The sequence below is a fragment of the Carcharhinus amblyrhynchos genome, chromosome 10, assembly GCF_965287045.1.
Source record: "Carcharhinus amblyrhynchos chromosome 10, sCarAmb.v2.hapA, whole genome shotgun sequence".
In the NCBI taxonomy this organism is placed as follows: Eukaryota; Metazoa; Chordata; class Chondrichthyes; order Carcharhiniformes; family Carcharhinidae; genus Carcharhinus; species Carcharhinus amblyrhynchos.
This window is the reverse complement of record NC_137333.1, coordinates 77,492,330-77,518,243: the sequence shown is the minus strand read 5'-3', so window position 1 is coordinate 77,518,243 and position 25,914 is coordinate 77,492,330. Positions and strand designations below refer to the sequence as shown.

Below are 25,914 nucleotides of genomic sequence, written 5' to 3'. Positions count from 1 at the left end.
TCACCACGCAATAATATCATACTTCCATGTGTTAATTAATGCCCTCAGTTTAACTGGCTTAACCATAAGACTCCTTGCATTTAAAGGAATGCCATCCAGCCTTGCCATATTCCCTTGTGCCTTAACATGTCTATCTCTGATCTGCCTTCTTATTTTTTTTTGATTTGGCTGTGCATCACCCCTAAAGTACCTCTAGTCCATAACCCACCCCCCTGCCAAATTAGTTTAAGCTCTCCCCCAAGAACACCGCAAACCTCCCCACAAGGATGTTGATCCCATTCCAGTTCAGATGCAACCTGTCCAACTTGTACAGGTCCCACCTTCTCTAGAAATGGGCCCAGTGATCCAGGAATCTAAAGCCCTCCCTTGTACACCTTCCCTTCAGCCACACATTCATCTGCTCTATCCTCCTCTTTCTATTCTTACGAACAATGGCACTGAGAGTAATCCAGTGATTACTACCTTCACAGTCCTGCTTTTCAGTCTGCTACTTAACTCCCTAAATTTTTGCTGCAGGACCTTATCCCTCTCTCTACCTATGTCTTTGTCACCAATGTGAGCCACAATCTTTGCCTGTTCACCCTCCCCCTTCAGAACACCCTGCAGCCATTCAATGACATCTTTGATCCTGACACCGGGGTGGTAACACATCATCCTGCAGCTGCAGAAACACTTGTCTGCACCCCTCACCATTGGGTCTCCTATCAATATTGCTTCTCCACTCTTACTCCTCTCCGCTTTGTGCAGCTGAGCCACTCACAGTGCCGTGAATTTGGATCTGCCTGCACGCCCCAGAGGAACTGTCATCTTCACCATTTTCCAACAGCAAGAAACAGTTCTTGAGTAAGATGCACAATGGGGTTTTCCCGACTACCTGCTATCTCTCTTCTTCTGGCTAGAGGTGACACATTCGCTCTCTGACTGCACTTAATGCGGGGTGACCTCATCGAACAATGTGCTATGCACAAACCTCTCAGCCTCCACTATGCTTCCACCCACTCTTAAATACCAGAACCGGGCTGTCAAACTGGTCAAACCAATAGCACTTCCTGCTTATGCAATCATCCAGACTTGCAAAAAGTCTGAGTTCCCACATACTGCAGGCCATGCAAAACTCTGGACTGAGTTTCCCTGTCATACGTTAGTAAAAGACTCTTACATTAAATTTATTCCCAGCAGAAAATTATTTAAGTTATGTTTTAAAAACCTAGGACTCTTAATTTCCCTTAATGCAGCTTTTTATTGGGTAAACAAAACATACCCACAACCAACCCATCAACTCTCTCCCTTGTAGCATCTACTCCTGCAGCAGGGCAAGACCACTTTCAGTGCAATTCCCACTTTGCTCCAAATTCCCAAATATACTCACTCGGATGACGTCTCTCCCAAATGCTTTTGGTCTCCTTACTTAAGGAAGGATGTGGGGTGGGATTCTTCGGTCACGCTTGCCCAAAACTGGAAAATCTTGCCCGAGGTCAACAGACATTTCCGTGATCCGCCCCTCACCCACTCCAATTCCTGTGGTGGGTGAGACAGTAAAATCCACCCCATAATTGCATTGAAGGCAGTTCAGGGAAGGTTCGCTAGGCTGATTCCTGAGATGAAGGCGTTATGACAAAAGGCTGAGCAGGTTGGGTCTGTGCTTACTAGAATTTAGAAGAATGAGAGGTGGTCTTATTGAAACATGTCAGATTCTGAGGGACTCTTCCCTTGTAGACGAATCTAAAACTAGATGGTACAGTTTACGTAGAAACATTGAAGATAGGAGTAGGAGGAGGCCATTTGGCCCTTCGAGCCTGCTTCGCCATTCATCACAATCATGGCTAATAGTCCAATTCAATAGCCTAATCCTGCTTTCTCCCCATAACCTTTGATCCCATTTGCCCCAAGTGCTATATTTAGCTGCCTCTAGAATATGGTGCTTGACTCATTGATCAACATTTCTGATGCGCCACAGTAGAAGCCTCAAACAGGACCTTGGGCTCATATCACACTACCTGTAACCCCCACAACATGCCTGGGCTTGCAAAATCTCACTAACGGTCCTGGTTTGAGACAATTCATACCTCTTTAACCTGTGCTTAACCTTCTCTCCACTTGCATTGTCTGCACCTGTAAAGACTTAATAACCTGTTAAAACTTGATTCTAACTATTATCTTGTAATTAAGTCTGTGTCTATACATGCTCTGTTGTGAACCCAACTCCCACTCACCTGATGAAGGAGCAGTGCTCCAAAAGCTCGTGCTACCAGATAAACCTGTTGGACTTTAATCTGGTATTGTGACACTTCTTACAAGGGTTATGAGTGGGGGGGACAGGCAGGAAAGTGGATTGAAGGCCACAATCAGATCATCCATCATGTTATTGAATAGTGGAGTAGGCACGATGGCCTGAATGGCCTCCTTCTGCTCCCACTCTTTATGATCTTTATGATCAATTCAGGGCAGCGAGAGTCGGGGTAATGGGGATTGGGCTTTTATGCAAGTCATGAGTCAACGGAGCTGCAGATGAGCAGTACAGACGATAGAAGATGGCAGACCAACTTCAAACCATTGGCACAGACAAATCTGGGAGTGACAAAAGCATGAATGGGGACTTCAGCAGTAGATGAGCTGAGGCAAGGACAGGGATGTGTGGGACTTCTGCATCTCTCTGTTCTTAATGTTCTTGAGCTTATTTTCTTATATTAAAATGCTCAACTTATAAAATTAGTTTGGACATTTACAACACAGAGCAAGTTAGCAAGAAGGGGGGAGAAGTATTCTGTTATTATGTTACACTGAAGAATATGAAATAGACATGATGGATCAAATGGCCTCCTTTGGTGCTGTGAAGGGGGTGAGTTCAGACAGTTATCAAAGGCTCACAGGTAGAAATGTGGACAGTTTATGGGCAATAGGGACCTGAGACTGTGCACCTAGACTTGGAACTGGGGTTGGGGGGAAAGTTTATACAAGTTCAGAGGTGATTAAGGAATGCAAGCGAGGCAGTCAGGGCGAACATGGGAATTTCTAGATCCTAGAAAAGAAAATCCTGAACAGGAAGAGATAGAGAAGGTGATCTGAGGGTCAAGGCAGTGTGCTGACATGTGTATCCTTTGTGGATGAGAGAACGTGATTGGGGTGAATGTAGTTGTGGTTGTGTGACTGCTACGATGAATTTAACAATATATCCTCCAACGCAGATATTTCCCCAGATACAGCAATAAATCTGAACGGACAATTTCATCTGGATTATCTCATTAAAGAAAGTTATAAACGGGAACAATTACTGACGAACCATATCAAGAGAAAACAAAATCGAAAAGGAGATAGAGACACCAGCAGCATCGAAATACAGTTCAGGACACACTCATCGGAAGGAATATTGCTCTACATACAAGGAAGTATCAACAATACCACTGTCAAGGTAAACTTGTTTTCAGGGTTGTAATCAATAAAATTAACTAAATAATAAATTATCTTCTTCAGCGATTTGAAGTACAGATGCACTCACATTACGAACATTAAGTACTATTATTGAATTACAGCATAGTCCTTTCTTGCTGCATTTGTGTCCAAAATTTTTTTCATGTTATTTGGTTCAACAAGCTGGGGTCACATGTGCTGTCATTTTATAACAACAATAATCACTAACATTTATGTAGTTTCAGAGGCATAATCAGAAAACAATGAATAAAAGATGGAGACATCAGGACAGCGTGGTGGCACAGTGGTTAGCACTGCTGCCTCACAGCACCTGGGACCTGGGTTCCATTCTGGGCTTGGGTCACTGCCTGTGCACGTTCTCCCTATATCTGAATGGGTTTCCTCCAGTTGCTCCAGTTTCCTCCCACTGTCCAAAGATGTACGGGTTAAGTGGATTACCCATGCTAAATTGCCTCTTAGTGTCAGGGGAATTAGCTAGGACAAATACATGGGATAGGGCTTGAGTGGATTTGTGGTTGGTGCAGACTTGATGGACCGAATGGCCTCTTCCTACACAGTAGGATTCTGCGATTTGGAGCGATAACAAAAGGCTGGATCAAAGAGGTCTGTATGGAGGAAGGTCATAAATAGGGAGAGGGAGCTGGGATGAATTAGGAAGAGGATGCCTGAGTGTGGCACTTAAGTGGTTGAAGGCACACTGGTGTTGTGAAGAGGTGCACTAAAGTGGGGAATTGGTGGCCTGGTGGTAATGTCACTGGATTAGTAATCCAGAGGGCCAGGTTAACATTCTGTGCACATTGAAATTTGGGTTCAGCTAATAAATCTGGAATTGAAAGCCATAACGGTGATATGAAATTATTGTTCACTGTCTTAAAAACTCACCTGGTTTACCAATCTCCTATAGGGAAATAGATCTGCCATCTTTACCAGGTCTGGCCTACATGTGACTCCAAATCCACGGCAATGTGGTTAACTCTCATTTGTCCCTCTGAACTGGCCCAGCAAGCTCCTCAATTCAAGGGCAATTCGGGATGGGCAACAAATGCTGGTGTTTGTCAGGGATCCCATATCCCATGAAAGAATAAAGAAAAAAAGGGCCACAGTCAGAAGAAAGGAGAATTCTGCAGGGAGAATTGTAATGCCAGAGGAATTTATAGAGGTATGCATGTACGAGATCTTGAAAGAATTTTAACAGCAGAAGGATCTATATTAGAGGAGTTGGGGGATCATGTCAGCAATGATATGGATGATAGAGGTACAGTGCTTGCTTCACATTTGACTAGGATAGCAGAATTCTGGATAAGCTGAAGTTTAGGAATATTGGAGGCTCTCAGGCAAGCATTGACTGATACTGCCCATACCTGACGCCATTCTTACCTTCCCATGTGTAGCCTGTGAATCTCCTGCAATAATCTCTCTTTGACCTTGAATCATTACCTCTGTGTTTGCCAAAGGTCTGACTTTGGCCCCTCCAATTTCTCAACCAGATGTTGCCCCTTAGCGATAACATCCAAAAATACAATCTCAAGTTCCACACGTATGCTAAAGGACACCCAGCTGTACCTCTCCAGCAGCTCGCTCATTGCCTCTGTGCTTTCAGACTGCTTATCTGATCTCCAGTCCAGGTTGAGACAAAATTAAATATTCAGGAGACTGAAGCCATTGACTCAAGCAACACCACAAATGAAATCTCCTTACCACCAAATCCACTGCCAGGTTAGGTTGATTGGCCATGCCAAATTGCCCCTTAGTGCCAGGGGGATTAGCTAGGGTACATGCATGGGGTTATGGGGATAGATCCTGGCTGGGATTGTGGTTGGTGCAGGCTCGATGGGCCAAGCGGCCTCCTTCTGCAGTGTAGGGATCCTATGATTCTTCCCAATATTTAGTCGGAGGAAATTTCTGCTCGTCTAGAATTTTGGATAAACAGTCTGATAGTTTAGCAACAGTGGAAGAGTGGAGGTGCCGGGGGGTGGGTGCGGGGGTGTCGGTGAAATCGAGCTAGATATCACCAGTGTACCTGGGAAAGCTAATGCTGTATTTTGCGATGATGTAACGTAGGAGCAGTAATGAGATCAGAGGTAGGAGGGGGCCAAGAAAAGAGCTTTAGGCTGACGTAGAGGTGTTGTTACAGGAGCAGCAAGATAAAGCATTCAAGGTGATTCTCTGGCCACTATTAAAGAGATAAGAATGGAAGCAGGTGAGAGCAGGCCCAGACAGCTGAACAGTGCTGGTGAAGTCTTAGAGGAAGATGATGTGATCAAGCATGTCAAAAGCAGATGAGAGGTTGAGAAGAAAGAGGAGAAAAAATTTACAGTCATGTAGAAGGTCATTTGTAACTTAGGTCAGAGCTGCAAAGCAGGTTAAATTAGATGTTGCTGGTCTCATCAATATATTTAAAATGCCAATCCACCTCCTGGATTCATTGCTTGTCCCTTGCCCCGCTTCCATGCAACCTGCAAGTGGATGGGTGGGGACTCTGATTTGGGATTTAAAACATTTCTAACATCTAAGCCAATCCCAACCATTTTTGAGGGTCAATATTCACTTCAATCATTACTGTGATCATATATTTTTAAGCTTATTTATTAGTGTCACAAGTAAGGCTCACATCAACTGCAATGAAGTTACTGTGAAAATCCCCTAGTCACCACATTCTGGCACCTGTTCGGATACACTGAGGGAGAATTTAGCTTGGCCAATGCACCTAACCAGCAAGTCTTTTGGACTGTGGGAAGAAACTGGAGCACCCAAAGGAAACCCATGCAGACATGCGGAGGACATGCAGACTCTGTATAAACAGTGATCCAAGCCAGGAATCGAACCTGGGTCCCTGGCGCTGTCACTGTGTTGTGCCGTATGGAATGCATGGAATGAAAAGCTGGATAAACATGAACTATTACCCAGGAAAATATTACAGTGCAAACTTACAAAATGCATGAGATGGTGCAGCACAGTCTGACCCTGTAGGTCAGATATCAAGAGAATGTAGGTTTGAGTGCAACCTATAGCAAAAGAGTGAGAATCTGCTCTATCTGCCTGTTGTAAAGCTACAACTTTAAATAGCTTGAACCCTGTAGCTAATGGGCTCAGGGCACTAAGATAACATTTCAATCCAAAAGGAACTGTAGAAGTGTTACACCAATATTGTTCTGAGGTTGAGGTTATTGTTATTGCAGAGTAGAAGCAGTATTTCAAATACCATTGCCAAGTTACCAAATGATGGCCCACATCTCAAACCTGCTCAGGGTTGGGGGGGGTTGGTGTGAAATATCACAGATGGGATTCCCTCCAGGATCCCACTTGACTGGATCTGGAAGCAATTTTACAGTGGGGTGGGCAGGATCAGGATAGTGGGATGTGGAAGATTGCCCTTGCTCCAATTAAGGCTCTGAAGTGATCACATAATAGCCACTTGAGGGCCTTTTCCCTTTCCCACCCAGCTGTGTGGATGACATCAGGGAGGAATAGAAAATTTTTCAAATCTGTTATTTTGGGCAGGAAAGTGGGGGGTGGGGGGGGCACCTCCGTCAGAAGCTGATGGTGGGTACCTTTCCATGAAGGTCTGGAGTCCTGCAGACTTCCCTCCAGACCTCCCTTGCCCGCCCCGACCTATCCCTGGGGACCCCAAACGTACCCCTCCACCTTGTAACCTCCCCCCCCCATCACTGTACTACCCTCCCCTCACCAGAACGTCTACTACTTACCTGGCCTCCATGCCCTGACACTTGGTCCCAGGTGTGTCGCTGCAGTGCCTCTTCCAGCCACTGCAGTGCTGTACCTGGAGGGTTTAGCGAGCTAACGGCCAATCCTATCATTGATGGAAGTCCTGCTTGCTGCAAACTAACTGTCTTTAGAGTGCAAAATAGCAGCAAGTCTGTTGGACCCCGTCAACTCTCCAAACGGTTGGAGATAAGCCCCAGCCATCCAAAAAATTTTGCACAATATCTACAACACGTGTCTGTGACATTCGTTCTCATTTTCACATCTAAGCACATTTATTCAACATTCAGTGGTAAACTAACTAACCACTTCTTAAATTGTTTTCCTTGCATTTTACATTTCCATTATTTCAACCAAAATGGCTGCAAGGTATCTGCCAATGCCAACATTTTTTGAGGAATCATAGAAACGCTACATTGCATCCATTCTACACTGACTCTCATCCCACCCAGGCCCTCCCCTTCATCCTATCCCCATAACCCCAGGCATTTACCACGGCTAATCCACCTACACACTTTTGGATACAATTGGAAAATTTACCATTGGCAATCCACATCTGCACATCTTTGGACCATGGGAGGAAACCCACGCAGACACGGGGAGAACGTGCAAACTCCTTACAGTCATGTAATTGAATCTGGGTCCCTGGCGCTGAGAGGCAGCAGTGCTATCTGTGCCAACGTGCTGCCCACCGGGAAGCGGGTACATGAAAATTAAGCGCAAGTTCATCTTCCGGTAATTTTGTTGGCCTAACAAGAACCGGAATCTGATTTTGAGAAGGCCAATTGAACAAGAGCACATGCAATATACTATGATAATTCCTCATGTTGATTAAAATTCACTAAAAACACGCTTTATTTGAAAGTAAAGACAGCTTTAATTAATATGAAGATAAGCAGGGCTGCAGAATGCAGCCACCAAAACAGATGGCATTAGTTTAAATCCTAGGATTACCTCTACTGGAGCCCATCTGGCATGTTCGGTCCACGTGCCATCATCCACACAATGGAACCCAAGTACTTAAAGAGAGAAAAGAGAAATCTGGATGTATTTGTTTCAGTAAATGAGAGTGCATTTGTTTCCCAGTAATGGATCAGAATAGCAGTGAATGCAGAGCAATCCCCTCCATATCTTAAAGGAGGACGATTGATATTAATGACTTTCAATGGCAACAAGCAGAGACAAGAATAGCATTTAAAACTAAACACAAAAATAAAAATGTCTGAAATGTAATGTTATTTACCATTTATTTTCAGATTATGGATGGACGGATAAACTACATTTCTGCTGCCAGCTCTGTAGGTTTCATGAAGCATTATTTGCCAGATATCTCTGTTTCTGATGGAAAGTGGCACACATTCAAAATGGAGAGCAATGACTTAGTCACTAGGTTGATTCTTGACAAAAAGCACCTGAAAAACATCACACATCCCACTCATAACGTGGGTGGGACTCAGATCTCCACCATATCTTTGGGGCAAACACCGGTGTCAAAGTTTAATCATCCCAATGAACAAGGTAAAGTATTGTTGATATTAATGCTATGATTTTTTTTCATGAAGTTTTATTAACTCACAGAACCACAAAGTTATCATGGCGCAGAGGTGGCCATTTGGCCCACTATGTCCACACCAACTCCCCAAATGAACATTATCACTTAGTGCCATTCTCCTGCCTTTTCCCCATACCTCTGCACATTGCTTCTATTCAATGAATCATCTAATGCTCTCTTAAATGCCTCAATTGAATCTGTTTCCACCACACTTCCAGGCAGTACATTCCAGATCCCAAACCACATGTCATAAGAAAAAGATTTTTCTCACGTTACATTTGCTTCTTTTGCAGATCACCTTAAATCTATCCCCTTTCATCCCTGATCCGTTCACAAGTAGGGAGTTTCTTCCTATCCACTCTTTCTAGCCCCTCATGATTTTGAATCTCTCCTGACCTTTCTTCTCTCCTAGGGGAACAGTTCCAACATCTCCAATTTATCCTCATAACTCAAGTTTCTCATCCCTGGAACCATTCTTGTAAACCTCTTCTGCACTCTCTCCAATGCATTCACATCCTTTCTGCAGTATGGCACCCAGGACTGTATACAATATTCCAGCTGAGGTCTAACTCGTGGTTGTATAAGTTTGTGTAACCTCCTTGCTCTTGCATTCTATGCCTCTGTTAATAAAGCTCGGGATACTGTATGATTTATTAATTGTTCTCTCTACCTGCCCTGCCACAATCAATGATCTATATGCATTTATACCCTCTGCTCCTGCACCCCCTTATGAATTTTACCCCTTATTTTATATTTTATATTGTTTCTCCATGTTTTCCCCTTATTTTACAGAAACATAGAAAATAGGTGCAGGAGTAGGCCATTTGGCCCTTTGAGCCTGCACTACCATTCAATATGATCATGGTTGATCATGCACTTTTAGTATCCCATTCTCGCTTTCTCTTCATACCCCTAGATCCCTTTAGCCACAAGGGCCATTCCACTCTCTCTTGAACATGTCTAATGAACTGGCCCCAACAGCTTTCTGTGGTAGGGAATTCCACAGGTTCACATCTTCCTGAGTGAAGAAATTCTGCCTCATCTCAGTCCTGAATGGCTTACTCCTTATTCTTAGATTGTGATCCCTAGTTCTGGGCTTCCCCAACATTGGGAACATCTTTCTGGAATCTAGCCTGTCCAGTCCCATCAGGATTTTATATGTTTCTATGAAATTCCCTCTCATTCTTCTAAATTCCAGTGGTACAAGCCCTGTCGACCCAATCTCTCCTCATATGTCAGCCCTGCCATTCCAGGAATCAGTCTGGTGAACTTTCTCTGGATTCCCTCAATAGCAAGAATGTCCTTCCTCAGATTAGGAAACCAAAACTGCACACAATACTCAAGGTGTGGCCTCACCAAGGCCCTGTATAACTGCATCATGGCATCCTTACTCCTAGACTCTAATCCTCTTGCTGTGAAGGCCAGCACGCCATTAGCTTTCCTCACTGCCTGTTTTACCTGCATGCCAACCTTCAGTGACTATTCCACCATGACACCTAGGTTACATTGCATTTCCTCTTTTCCAAAACTTCCATCATTCATATAATAATCTTCCTTCCGTTTTTGCCACCAATGTGACTAACTTCATATTTAACCACATTATATTACAATTGCCAAGTATTTGCTCACTCAACCAGCCTTTTCAAGAGAACCTGCAGCTTTTACCATTCTCCTCACGGCACACACTGCCAGCCAGCTTAGTGTCATCTACAAATTTGGAGATATTGCATTCAATTCCTTCGTCCAAATCATTAATGTATACTACAAATAGTTAAGGTCCCAACACTGAACCCTGCGGTACCCCACTAGTCTCTGCCTGCCACTCTGAAAAGGACACATTTATTCCCACTCTCTGCTTCCTGTCTGCCAACCAGTTCTCTATCCACATCAATACATTACCCCAATACCATGAGCTTTAATTTTGCTCACTAATCTCTTGTGTGGGACCTTGTCAAAAGCCTTTTGAAAGTCCAGATGCACAAAGTCCACCGGTTCGCCCTTGTTCACTCTACTGGTCATGTCCTCAAAAAAATTCCAGAGGATTTGTTAAGTACGATTTCCCTTTAGTGAATCCATGCTGACTTGGACCTATCCTTTCCAAATGCCCAGTTATTGCATCCTTAATAATTGACTCCAGCATTTCCCCACCACTGATGTCAGGCTAACTGGTCTATAATTCCCCGTTTTCTCTCTCCCTCCTTTTTTAAGAAGTAGGTTACATTAGCTACTCTCCAATCCACTGGAACTCATCCAGAGTCTATAGAATGCTGGAAAATGATCACCAATGCATCCACTACTTCCAGGGCCACTTCCTTGAGTATTCAATGCTGCAGAGCATCAGGCCCCAGGGGCTAATCCCATCAATTTCCCCAGTACAATTTCTTGACTAATAAGGATTTCTTTTAGTTCCTTCTTCATGCTTAGATTGTCTTTCCATGTTTCCCCTTATTTCATATTGTCTTTCCATGTTTATCCAATATTTTGTATTGACTCTCCATGCTCCCAAGAATGATGCTTGCAACGTCAAACTTAAATCCTCTTGACATAAAACAACATTCAGTAGGGAACAATTGAACCTCTGTTTATGATTTGTGAGATAATGTATCTCCCTCACTGTTGGAATTAGATTTATATTTGGTTTTTAAGTGTGGGGACTTTTTAAAAAGCCACATTTATTTTAGTTAATTTTAGTGAGTATCGTAGCAACTTTGAAGGGTATTTTAATGATGTCCACTATTATTATATCATATCTCTATAAATAGACTAGCTAACAGCTTGAAAGTTCCCACAACATGCATAAGTGGTAAATTAAGAGAGGCCATTATAGAGTTCTAAATATTTATTGGCAATGAATGGGAGGCAATGTTTGAATATTTAACTCTAATATTTATTGCCAAATGGGAAAAATAGAGTATATGTACAGAGCAAACTATTTGCATTTCCATAGTCTGTGAGGAAGAACTAAATAGAAGTTATGCTGATAGTTAGATGAAGACAGGTAGGAGGAGACTCGTGTGAAACACTGACATGGACTAACAGGTCTAAATGCCCAATTTTTGTGTTATAAATTCTATGCAATGCTATACCCTTCATATGCAAGAAGATTTGCTCACGCACTTAACAGTAAGAATGTAAAAGCGGGACTAAGGTTAAACAGGAGAGGGAAAGGGGAAGTGAAACTGGAGGAGAAATAGAAAGAGAAGGGTTGCAAAAACAGGGAGGGAAGTGGAATATCAGGGGGAACTGGGACTTAGAAACAGTACTTTAATGGCCAATCAAGCAGTCATCAATAGAGTAAATGAAAAAAACGGATATTGGAAGAATAGTGGGTATACAGGAATATAAGGCAGGTGAAAATCACTAATATAGGGCAGGATAAGGTCATGGCGGGATTTCAAAGTGAATACAAGAATTTTTACTTAATGAGAGAAGGGGCCAGTGGAGTTTGGAGAGGATGATGGAAATGGTGAACTTTGTGCAGATGGGGCAATAGGCAACAGTGCTTTAGATCAAAGAACAAAGAACAGTACCGTACAGGAACGGGCCCTTGGCCCTTCAAGCCTGTGCCGATCATGATGCCTGCCTAAACTAAAACCGTATGCACTTACGGAGTCTGTATCCTTTTATTCCCATCCTATTTCTGTATTTGTCTAGATACCCCTTAAATGCCACTATCAGCTGAAACTTTTTTAGGGTTGAGACAGAAAGAACAGAAAGAGCTTTCGAGATGTCAGATGTGTGATGGATGACTTGGCTGAAGTTTACAAAACACTGAACGGTGTAACGTGGATGTGGAAAGGATTTTTCTTCTTGTGGGTATCTCTAAAACTAAAAGGAACTGTTTTAAAATTAGGATTTGCCCTTTTACGAAAATGAGAAAGATAATCTTTTCTCTCTGAGGGTTGTACGACTTTGGAACTCTCTGCTTCAGAAGGCAGTATAAGTTTCTTGTTAGGCAAGGGAATCAGAGGTTATCAGGGTAGATTAGAGTGTGGAATTTGAAAGACAAACACATCAACCATGATCTTATTGCATGACAGAGCAGGGTTGAGGGGGCGAATGGCCTACATAGACTCTTATTTCATAACTTTGTACAGCCAAGAGATGAATTCATGGGCTAGGGTTCCCATGGCAGCAGGGAGATGTGGAGGAGGGGAAGTTAGAAGAGGAAGCAGAAAATATTTCCATTCTAAGTATGACTGTTATAATGATGAAATGGGAGGGATGGAGTAATTAAGATCACAAGACTATCATTGCCCTTGTGAGTAGGATAGAAAGGTTGCTGATTAGGAAGGAAAACATGTCAGGTAAACGTGTACAAATTCTGCTATCTTAGAAAGTCTTCATGAGGGAGTATTCCCAAGAGCTTGATGAAAGAAAACCAAACGAAATTAGCTTTGTTATTTTATGATAATCCTGTGATTTGTATTATTTCTACTGAGGGAACAACTGCAATTAAGCCACAGTTGTCTTCTTAGGTAGTTCATGCTAGCTTGTAATACAGTATTAGTAATTAGACCAACAACTGAAAAATAGATTAGTAGGAGAATGTCCAACACTTTACATTTTAATTGATGAATGGAAAACTTGAGCAATTTATAGATAGTATAGGAATATATAAATTGAATTCTGAAAGCAGTATTTATTCCACGCCACGTATATTTTCCATATCTTGTAGAGACAAAACAATAATGGAAAGATCCATAGACATTCCCAGAGCCATTTTTTCACTTTCCATTTAAAGTCAAATTCTAACCTTTAGCATTTTAATTGTTCAATTAGCATGTGGTTTAAGCAGTATATGTGACAAGGATCAGAAAAACTGTAGACACTGGAAATCCGAAACAATAACAGAAAAGGTTGGAAGCACTCAGCAGATCAGGCAGAATAAGTGATCAATTTAAGCTTTATATTCCACTTGTGGATCAACATGAAGAGTTTTTTTGATTTATTATTGTCACATGTATTAGTATACAGTGAAAATTATTGTTTCTTGTCAACCATACAGACAAAGCATGCTGTATATAGGACAAGGTGCAGAATGTAGTGATACAGTTATAATTAGGGTGTTGAGAAAAATCAACTTAATATAAGGTAGGTCCATTCAAAAGTCTGATGGCTACAGGGAAGAAGCTGCTCATGAGTTGGTTGGTACGTGACCTCAGACTTTTGTGTCATTTTTCCAATGGAAGAAGGTGGAAGAGGGTATGACCGAGGTGTGTGGGGTCCTTGATTTTGCTGGCTGCTTTGCCAAGGCAGCAGGAAGTGCTGAGTAAATGGATGGGAAGATGGTTTGAGTGATGGACTGAGCTTCATTCAAGACCCTTTGTAGTTTCTTGTGGTCTTGGACAGAGCGGGAGTCATACCAAGCTGTGATACAAGAAAGGATGCTTTCTATGGTGCATCTGTAAGTGTTGGTGCGCATCATAGAGGACATGCCAAATTTCCTTAGCCTCCTGAGAAAGTAGAGGCATTGGTGGGCTTTCTTAACTACAGTGTCAGAATGGAGGGAGCAGAACAGGTTGTTGGTGATCTGGACACCTAGAAATGTTTACACATGGTCAAGGAACAAGTGAGAAACAGATGATAGCTCATAGCATTGCGTTGCACAGTCCACTTAAACCATAAATTAGGTAAATTATTTACAATTACAATTCTAGAAACTCAACTTTTTTATTTGTAGATAATAGATGTGTAGACTACTTCGTGGTTACGATGACATCAATGTGAAAATGCTTATTCCTCTAGGTCTTGGCAATCTCTCTTTATATAATGAGTATCATTAACATGGAGTTGCTGGCATTGGACTGGGGTAGGCACAGTAAGTAGTCTCATAACACTAGATTAAAGTCCGACAGGTTTATTTGGTAGCACGAGTTTTCGGAGCGTCACTCCTTCATCAGGTAAGTGGAGACAGGATTATATGATGGCAGGGTGCTTTGTAGCATTTCAACACAATTTTGCTTATCAGTACATTGAAAATACTATTTTGGAACACTGATCAAATTATTACCTTCATTCCTAATATATTTTGTCACCCAGCATTACAAATATAGGTATTTATGTAAACAGTAAAGTAAAATAGTGAGACAAATCACTAAAATCAGCTGGATTTCATTGTCTTGGTTGAGATGGTTGTCCAATGGAAATAACTGCTGAATGTTGAAAGTATCTAAATGTGTCTTTTAAATAAATCAGATTAGATCAAATGCGCTTTGTTTCCTCATTTATGTAAAAAGCTCAATACTCCAAGGCACCACTCCATAGGATAAAAGATGTGTAATTTTCAGAACATGAGCATTAGGAATGAGTACGTGCCCTTAGTGAATACTCCATAACCAAACCGTGCCTCTCCTTGCTGCTACTCATCTGCATGCAAATAGTCATAGTTCTCAAGGACATCATGCGGATATGTTGAATGAGTAGTCTTTGAAGGCCATCTAACCCGAGGCTACCTTATACAGTATTTGAATTGCCATTTTTGTCAAGTGCATTTTTGCTTTCAAGAAGAAAGTCTGCTATATATTCCCAGTGTTGACAGCAAGCACAAAGAACTATAATTTATGTGGGTTGAAACAGTCTTGGTATTTAGATTTCTATTTACGGAAATCGAAAGTTATTATAAAATTTAATAATGTTCAACTGAGGTACAATGAGAAGGAAGCTCATTTAAAAAGCGCAAAATGTAAAATATTTGTAAGGCTGAAAATAATATATTATTCATCAGTGTAGCATAATATTAATCAGTGTAGCATTGCATATGCTGCTGATGTGTTATTCAGAAACTAACTATGAATTACTAAAGAATTTGAGAGACTAGTTTACACAAAATGTTGCTAATTTCAGTCTGGCTGCTGATATGTGGCCTTTCTCTCCCATACAGAGAGCTCGCCAATGAAAATGGAACAACATTAATCCTCTAATTCAGCTATGATCTGCAATTAGGGAGGCAGTTAAATGCTTCAAATGGAATTGGAGAAGCTAAGCCAACAGTTTGTTCTGTGAAATTGTTGTGGAATTGAGTGTACTGGTTGAGGCAGGCAAGGTGTCCCACATAGGCTTAGAAGAGGAGGCAGACAGTTTGGATTTATTTAGTTCATGTATTTGTTCTTTAGATGTGGTTAACACCAATAAAGTTACATTTCACTGCTCAGCCCTTATTACTCTGAGAGGTAGGTGATGCTCCTTCTCCTTGAATCGCTTTAATCACCGTGCTGATCATGTTATCATGGTGGGTGGTACTATGTAAGGGAATTCCACAATTCTGACCCAATGTATGGATGGTACGGACAACAATGGCGATGAACCAGTGGTGGACGAGGTGGATGTGAAGTCTAGGCAAAGGGGCTAATCAGGAAGACAACTTTGTCCTGAATGGGGACAATCTTCTTGAGATGACGCACCCATCCAGGCAAATGGCGTGTAAGTCGGGCATTCAGGGCAGAGTATTTGGGGCTGAGGTGAAGGTATCTCATGGGGTCAGCGGGAGGAGGAGCTGGGGGTGGGGGGAATCCCACCTATCCAGGTGTTGAGGCATCCCACGGGGGGAGCAGGTTTAGTTGGGATAGTCCCATTGCTAGGGGCCATCAGGTTGTGGGAGTGTCTCTTGGGGGTTCAGGGGTACGGAGGAAGTCCTGTAGGGGGTTGGGGTGGGTCTGTACAATAGTTAATCAGATGCTAGAAAGGGTTTTAGTTATCCTAACTCTTTCTGGGTAACTATTGACGTAACCTGTTGCAACCTTTTGAAGCTTGCAATGGTTTCTAGTGCAGAGTAATTGTCCATGGTAAGTTTACACATCCAACACAATTGCATGCAAATCACAACAATTGGGGCACCATCTCTAAAGGGTGACCCAATCACACCACCAATCCTCCCCTTCCCCCCATCACAAAGGTACTAGGGGTTCTCCCCCAAACCCTATCTCAACAACACAATTATTGGGGCTTTCCCCTACCCCAATGACACAGTTATCGGGGCCTCTCATAACCATTGAGGAGGAATCACCATCACTTCCTCCCAATTCCCATTTCTCCTTCAATGTTCACACCCCACCAGTGCTCGCTTCCCCCCTCCAAGCTGTTACTGCTCTATGGCTGCGCCCCCATCACTGCTAAGTCCGCCCCCCGCCCCCCGCCCCCCCCACCCCCGTTCAAAGATGTTTGTGCTCTCTTTCCCCCCACTCCTCACCACACATAATGGAACCTGCCCCCTTATTGCCTTCCCAGAGGGTATGCTCCTGGCACTGGGCCCTGGCACAGATTGGCACTGGCAGTTTCCAAAGATGGATTAGCCATGGTAAATGTGCAAAGTTATGGGGATAGGGCAGGAGATTGGGCCTGGGTAAGGTGCTCTTTCAAAGAGTTGGTGCAGACTCATTGAGCCAAATGACCTTCTCCCGTCATGTAGAGGGATTCTATGCAAGTATGCCACAGTCCTCTGGAGAATTCTCTTTAGCTCCAGCTATTGTCAGAGGTAAAACCTTTATTTACCACCTCTTAATTGTGGATCCGCCACTCCCTTATTCTGGTTAACTTTTCAATACTTTCAATCTGACCTTGTTGTTTTCTTTGCCACAAGACTCTGTGAGACTCATTATAGATTCATCCACTAGTTGCAAACTTGTCAATCTCTCAGCTTCTGTTCCCTCACAAAATTGAAACTGAGATTAAGCCTCGACCTCATTCCACATGGTGATTGAAGTTAATATTTTCATCCTACTTACAGTGCACAACTAGTAAATTATCATTTACTTTAGCTACCTCTTAATGAGTTGCAAACCACACCAGGTCCAAACTGCAACTTTTTCTTTCAGCATTAACATCCAGATAAATTGAAATTCAAAACTCACCATGACAATATAGCCTGCTCTGGGCTGTTCTCAAATGACTTTAACTTAATTATCTGTCATTTGTAGTTTCTTCTTTTACCTGATGAAGTATATTGTTTTTACATCTTTCAAATTTACTTTGTTGTAAAACAAAAACATCTCTTGACTGCTATAACTGCAAGGATTCCAGATGCCAACCTCCAACCCAGCCAATTAAGCCAATCTGCTGTTTCATGATCTTGCCTTTCTAGCTGTTAACCTCTTAAGTCAACATGGCCCCAATCTGTTAAGTGGAATAGACTCTGAACTTAGGCTGACTGTATTTATTCCACATTCTGTAGTTAAGTTTTTAATTCCCAACACCAAAAGTTATACTCAAAAACACATAAACAACTAAGTAAGTATTTATACCACATTTTTAGTGAGAATTAGGGTGTGCCTTTTGTCACACCTCGGACTGAAAGAACAACATTCAAAGTCACAGAATTAATCGCAAGAACAACACCATTCAATTGGCCAGCTTGGCCAACTCCCAAACATGTGCTGAATGACCTTATAGTATCTTATCCAAATACCGTATAATATCTAGTACTCAGGTCTATGCACACCAGCATAGAGTCATTGAGGTTTACAGCATGGAAACAGGCCCTTTGGCCTAACTTGTCCATGCCACCCTTTTTTTTTGAAACCCCAAGCTAATCCCAATTGCCTGCATTTGGCCCATATCCCTCTATACCCATCGTACCATGTAACTGTCTAAATGCTTTTTAAAAGACGAAATTGTACCTGCCTCAACTACTACATCTAGCAGCTTGTTCCAGATACTCAGCATCCTCTGTGTGAAAAAAATGCGCCTCTGGACACTTTTGTATCTCTCCTTCTCACCTTAAACTTGTGCCCTCTAGTTTTAGACTCCCCTACCTTTAGGAAAAGATATTGACTATCTAACTGATCTGTGCCCCTCATTATTTTGAAGACCTCTATAAGATCAACCCTCAGCCTCCTACGCTCCAGAGAAAAAAGTCCCAGTCTATCCAGCCTCTCCTTGTAACTCAAACCAGCAAGTCCTGGTAGCATCCTAATAAATCTTTTCTGCACGTTTTCTAGTTTAATAATGTGCTTTCTATAATATGGTGATCAGAATTGCACATGGTATTCCAAGTGTGCCTGATCAATGTCTTGTACAACTTCAACAAGACGTCCCAACTCCTGTATTCAACGTTCTGACCGATGAAACAAAGATGCCGATTGCCTTCTTCATCACTCTGTCCACCTGTGACTCCACTTACAAGGAGCTATGAACGTGTACCCCTAGATCTCTTTGTTTTGTAACTCTCCCCGATGTCCTACCATTAACTGAGTAAGTCCCGCCCTGGTTCAATCTACCAAAATGCATCACCTCACATTCGTCTAAATTAAACTCCATCTGCCATTCGTCAACCCACTGACCCAAATCATCAATCGTGACATCTTTGTCCTGGGTGATGAAGCAGGAGTATTTCTGATAGTATTGAAGAAGGAGGTTGAAGGATTGTTGGTATGTGTTATTGAGAGAGACAGAGATCAATGCAGTACTCACACTTACAACTCTAGTCAGGTCATTGGACCTGCTTTGTGTTCAGATCCTGAGGTGATACTCCAAAAGTGTGGGGCAGCAAGGTGGCACAGTGGTTAGCACTGCTGCCTCACAGCACCAGGGACCTGAGTTCAATTCCTGGCTTGGGTCACTGTCATGAAGTTTGCACTTTGCATGGATTTCCACTGAGCGCTCCAGTTTCTTCCCACAGTCCAAAGATGTGCATGTTAGGTTAATTGGCCATGCTAAGTTGACTTTAGTGTCGGGGGGTTAGCAGGGTAAATGTGTGGGGTTATGGGAATAGGGCCTGGGTGGGATTGTTGTCAGTACAGACTCAATGGGCTGAATGGCCTCCTTCTGCACTGTAGGGATTCTATGGTTCTATAAGTTTCTAAATCTGAAATCTTTCTCCATACCAAATGGTCAACATATTTAACAGCAAATACAACCCGTGCACACCTCCACCCATTCTGGCTGAAGAACAAGAGTTCCCTCCTCACGTTTTCCATAAACATCTCCAGGGAAGCTGTGGGAAATGTCCAGCTGGCACCCCATTTATTTCCAGCTAATTTCACCTTTTTTCAGCCAGGAAACAATAGAGGCTGCTTAACTATTCTTTAAAAGGCACCTTCCCACTCAAAATAAGCCTCTGGCTGACCTGCTAGAAACTGCTCCCTCGAAAGGGGGGAAAGGGCGTGGTTTCTGGCCAGTGGGCATCTCACTGCCAGCCCTACAATAAGATGCGGAAGTTAAAGTAACCAGTGAATGGATTCGATGGATGAATATGAAACAGAAATAACCAGCCGCTGAACATGGACAGAGTTAATATTGGGCCCTTTGCAATGTGTTACATGATTCTGTATTAGTGACTGCTCTGTGGGGGAGATTCTCCCAGTCCACTGTGCTGCTCAAGCACATAATGGGCTGAGAGACATCAACGGAGGCTGTTTCACGAGCTCTCTGCTGGGCACCACGGCCTCTGCACATCTCCACGAGATTTTTGGAATCCAGTGTGGAGTTGATTTCAATAGTTAAATTGGAATTTGCATCCCATTAGCAGGCCCAGGACTGAGGTCTCCAGGCCCATTAGCGTCTCCCTGCACAACCAGCACACGCCCCCACCCACCGCACCCACCCACCCCCCACTGCAGGTAGTGGTTCACTCCTGCTCTGCACTAATGGGGTCCTGCTAGAGGGGCCATTGAGCCCCCCCTGCAGAAGTCAGGGTAAAGGGGCATGCCCCTTGGGCAGTTCTAGCCTGGCCCACTGGCACTTCCCAATGAGCAAACTGGCAACGCCAAAGGGGGACCTTTGCATTGCCCACTGAGCATCAGGCTTAGTGGGCAGTGCAAAGGTCCTCCTTTGGCATTGCCAGGGGGTGGGGAAAGAGGAGCGTGGCCTGTTGGAGGCTGGGTCTGCAGTGGCCGATCAGTGGGAGTGTGGGGGACCAGCTCTGTCAATCTGCATTCGGGAGCAGTGGCAGAGGAAGGGAAGGGGGTGATCGGGGTGGCCAGCTGGTGGGTGGGTCGGGGTTGTTGGAGGGGGTGAAGGCTGCCAAGAGGGGATCGGGGCTGCCGGGGGTAACACTGGAGCTGGCTGGAGAGGTCTGGGAGGCCAGCAATTAGGGGGGTGGTGGGGTCGGAGGGGCATCAATCTGGCCAGCTGCGCTTGCATTGATCTCCGCACTGACAGATCAGCACGTGCGCATTGGCCCACTCAGCACTCTGCTGCCAACCTCTCCAGTGGGAATAGGCCAGGCCCCCTGATTTTCAGAGTGAATTATGCTTGGGCATTCTGTGGTGCTCAGAGTCTGGGAGATACGTTCTGAAAATCACACTAAAAAATTGGCGCGAGTTATTCCGGTTTTCTTGCGAATTCGGCACTTGGAATTTTTTTTGAGAAAATTGCCTCTTCCATGTCAAACTGAGACCCTTTTTAATCTGGGCCAAATTTTCACTTTGGGTCAGGTGTGCAGAGTTGGGAAAATTCCCAGCTGACAGGAGAAATCTTCCCCAGTGTTTGGATATTTGTTCTGGGAAGGTGGACGCTAACTGGAGTCAGGCACATCAGCACCGGAAACCGTGCAGCGGCAGTCAATGAGACTGTAGGATGCTGACGGGCATTGTTTAAAAAGCCCACCTTTTAAATGCACTGGGACTTTGTCCAATTATAATAAAACTAAAACAAAGAAAATAGCCCCCGCCCCTCACAACCCCTCAACCCCCACACTCTCTATGCCCCACCTATGCCAATGTATGACACCTCATGCCCACCATCCCTCTTTCTTGGCCTCTCATTCTTCCTGTACCAACCTGTGCCCCTCAACTTATCCTCCATGGCATCTAAAAACATTTAAGCCAATGTAACCTCCTCTATTGACCCTTTCATGGCCTTTCATACCTTCCAAGCCAACCTGTGCCTCTCTACCCACTCCCTATGATCCTCATAGTGTGCATGTCAACCTATGCACATCTATCCACTGCCTGCACCCCCCCCCACATTGGTTTTTTAACTCCATGTCAACACACGACCACATGACACCCATTCATTCCCATAGCTCTTTGTAGATCCTATGCCAACTTACCACGAACTCATGCCATCCCATGCCCTTGCCCACGACACTCTGCCCTTATACCCTCCATGTCAACTCATCCAGGACCCACCATGAGCAGACTTCAGGATGCTGAGGTTAAATAAAATAAAGTTCTGAAGTATCTATTACAAATTTCATTACATAAAAGGAATGCTCCCATCGATAAAAACCCATTCAGTATATTAAAATCTCTTCAAGTACTTAATCTCTTATAAAAGTAAATATCTGTACTCATAGCGCTAAATTTAACACAGCTACTCTTTTTATAACCACCTGGAACTGTCAGTACTGTACTGCAGTACTGTAATAATAGATTGTAGGAGCTTTGGATAGTCAGAAGCTTTTTCCCAGGGTAGAAGAATCAATTAAAAGAGGACATATGTTTAAGGTGTGAGAGGCAAGATTTAAAGGAGATACATGAGTAAAGTCTTTTATACAAAGGGTGGTGGGTGCCTGGAATTCACTGCCAGGGAAGGTAGTGGAAGCAGATATGATAATGACTTTTAAAGGGTGTCTTGACAAATACACGAATAAGATGTGAATTGAGGGATATGGTTCCCAAAAGAGTAAGGGGTTCTAGTTTTTTTATTCATTTGTGGGACACAGGCATCACTGGCTGGCCAGCGTTTATTGCCCATCCCTAATTGCCCTTGAGAAGGTGGTGGTGAGCTGCCTTCTTGAATCACTGCAGTTGATGTGCTGTAGGTTGCCCCATAATGCTGTTAGGGAGGAAATTCCAAGACTTTGACCCAGCGACTGCGAAGGAATGGCAATATATTACATGCGGGGAAGCCAGAAGACCTAATAATATATAGGCTGTGGTGCCTGATAGCAAAGATAGCCCTTTCTTGCTCTGCTGTTTTCCTCTGCCAGGTTTGTGGAGCATTGAATGCAACTCTCTATATCTAGAAAAAAACCTAAAAAAGTATGAAGAAATTTTGAATCTATTTATCTCTGAATGAACTTGCAATCAACTGCTCCCTTAATAACTGCTCCATCAGGGCAAGATTAATCCTTTAATTGCCTTACTGCTTGGTTTGAAGGTATATGTGCTTATATGCCATCATTACTTTCCAGCAATCTCTGTAGTGTCAGCAAATGTGTGGTAATCGAGACTGTGTCATGCTCAAGACATCAGTTTCTGGGCTCCTATATTCTTGTTAATATGGCATTTAAATCTGCATTTCCTTCACAAATGCAGGTTTGCACAATAAGGTTGGGTTCCCACTACACAGTCTGATCAAGTCAGATAAGTTAACCATTAGCTGAGCGCTTGGGTCAAAGACTGGCCTGAGAACATTCTGTACGTAGTACCAACTAAATAACTGCAGATACAAAATGTTGTTTAAATTGACCTTAAGTTGATTGCATAACATGATTCAGGAATGTGTCAAAAGTGAGTTATGAGAACTGGGAGTGAACAGGAAAAGGACAATTAATTCAAATTCTTCTTCGGAATTGTATTATTCATAAGTTTAATGAATGCTGCAAACTTTAACTGAATCATATTATCTAGCTAAACTTCAGGAGATTTTGCACAACATTTGATCTATCAGTTGTGTGCTCTGCTGATTTCTTTTTTATTTCATTATAGGTTTTAAAGGATGCATCAAAATATTCAAATACAATAATCAGGTGATGCCATTTACTGGATCAAATGACTTAGCTGAAGTACGACCAAGTGATGTCTCTGTACAGATTGGATGCAGATCAAATGCCTGCTTAAGCAACCCATGTCCAGCTGGAATGAAGTGCAGCGATTTATGGTTTGCATATGAGTGTCTCCCAGCTCCCTGTTTTCCCGATCCCTGTAAACATGGTGGTACATGTCTCCCTTCTTCAGATGGCACATACCACTGCGTATGCAAGTCAGATTTTACTGGCTCTGTTTGTGAGCTTTGCACTGTTAATGGTCATTCAGCCTGTCAGGAAGGTAAAATTCAATTGCCACAATGGAGCATAGCAGTGATTATACTTGTCACTGTAGTAGTCATTCCTCTGATAGCTGTGTTCGTCACATGTCAATTTACTACTTTGAAAAGTAAGAGAACAAACATAACTACATCTCTCCAAAAGGGCACTGAGAATAAAGCTTTTGATGATCACGATGATGACACAAAACACTGTAGCCCTGACAATGTTGAAAAGCAGCCAGATATCCTCAATGCTGAAAACAATTTTCACATTATAGATGAAACATTTATCAGTGGGACAGCCAACACAGTGCAGAATCAGAAATGTTATGCCCCAGCCTGTGACTTGGAGGTCCATGACACTGATAATGCAAACAGTATAGCTTCTTCTGATGTTGACATCATTCAGTACCACACACAATTCCAGATCCACAATGATCATTCTACTAATATCATTCTCCCCAGAAGTAAGCACGATGAATCTCAGCCAGTTATGTCCATTGTGAATCAAATAAACACCCAGTCTCCTGTACACATTACTCCAGGTCAGCAAAGTGTTCTGTGGAAAAACCAAATGGCAAAAGGTGGATTTGCAAATCAACATTGTCCTCAGACCCGCTGTTCAGAATGGTTTCCTTCATCAGTATTATTTGCAGAGTGCAGGCGTTTAATAAATGATCTCTATGTGACTGGCTGTGAAACAGAACTTTCCCACCTTGGCCATTTTGACACCAACCAGTCAAGTGATGGAGGTATTGATAATTTGACCTTCTATGGAGATGACCAGGTTGAAAGGTTGCCTGATGCATGGACACTTGAACCCATTTCCAGACCCAACAGCAGAATAAAACAGATGGTCGCAAGACTTCCACTTGGCCTGTCCGTGGAAGAGGTAAAAAAACTGAATGCTCCAACACCACAGAAATCTGTCAAGGACACTGCTCAAAGCATTTCACTGTCACAAGCTGCACAAGGAACTTCAGCCCAGGAAGGCCCCACAGGCATCCTTCCTTCCACAGACATTTCATCTGATAGCGATTCCCATAGTTCTTTCACCTGTTCAGATTATAATTATGAAAGGGAACTTCCAGCATTTAGTCATTCGTCTGTGCACAACTATAATCAAAAGGATTCAGGGAGAAATATAGCAGAAGATGATAAGGTGCTAAATGAATGGGAGATTGGATTACAAGGACATGGAAAAGGGTACACATTCGATTCATGTTTAATGGACACGGAAATCATTACTGATGAGGATTCAGAAAACAATATGCTACCTTGTGATGATTCCCCTTTCAGCAGAACGTACAGTTGGGATCATATTTTAAACTGGGGACCAAATTTTCAAATATATGTTGAGATTTTCAAGGACCTTGCTGAACTTCCGAGTGAACCAGGGAGTGAGGTTCAATTTTCTAAAGCTGGAGGGAGTGATCGTGAAGAATTTCTGTGATGCTTCCCTCACTTTACGTAGCAATTTCTTAGCGTTTCTCCTGTATACATTTACTAATGTCTGTTGAATAATTCTACAGTTATTTATATTTTTTATGATTTTGTGCACAGGTTTTGTGTGTTGTAAGAACAGTAACATTTCAGTTTCCAAGGTGAAACCAACTACTGTATTGTCATCAGTTGCTACTTACTCCATTCTCAAGTTCAACCAGCTTTCGGTAGAATATTCACTTGTTTTCTAACTTTTCTTCCATCTCAGAGATAGTAAAACTTACTGAGAGGATCTGAATTCTTGCACTCTAAGAAATGTGCCATTTTGCCACCAACATGAATATAATCAACAGAACGAGTTGCATCATTTTGTAGTCCTGTAGAAGAGTCATTTAGACCCGAAACGCTAACTCTGTTTCTTTCCTCACAGATGCTGACAGGCCTGCTGAGTTTATGCAGCTTTCTCAATTTCTATTACATCATTTTTGTTTATGTCTTCATCAATGGCTGAACATCAGACCATTAGGAAGGGAATTGTTCATGATATATCATAGAGTCACAAAAAGCACAAAAAGAGGCCCTTCAGCCCAGCATGTTTGTGCCAATCAAACACCTATTTACTCTAATCCCAGATTCCAGCACTTAGCCCATAGCCTTGTATGCTACAGCATTAAAATGCTCATCTAAATGCTTCTTAAATGTTGTGAGGGTTCCTGCCTCTACCAGTCTTTCAGGCAGTGAGTTCCAGATTCCCATCACCCTGTGAGACAAAAAGTAGTTCCTCAAATCCTCTCTAAATCTCCTGCCTTTTACCTTAAGTCTATTGCCTCTGGTCATTGACCCCTCTACTAAGGGGA

The 25,914-nt window shown here is 42.9% G+C and overlaps 1 protein-coding gene across 2 annotated transcripts in view; it reads left to right on the top strand.

The window, feature by feature from the left end:
• The window catches only part of LOC145349090 (protocadherin Fat 4), a 174,709-nt gene extending 149,239 nt beyond the window's left edge, over nucleotides 1-25,470 (top strand). For both annotated transcript variants that reach the window (XM_080197421.1, XM_080197420.1), the window contains exons 14-16: nucleotides 3,186-3,409; nucleotides 8,409-8,670; nucleotides 23,296-25,470. In XM_080197421.1, the coding sequence (XP_080053547.1) occupies nucleotides 3,186-3,409; nucleotides 8,409-8,670; nucleotides 23,296-25,067 (2,258 nt within the window). In that variant the 3' untranslated portion in view covers nucleotides 25,068-25,470. The remainder of the gene's footprint in view (nucleotides 1-3,185; nucleotides 3,410-8,408; nucleotides 8,671-23,295) is intronic.
• The last annotated feature ends 444 nt before the right edge of the window (nucleotides 25,471-25,914 follow it).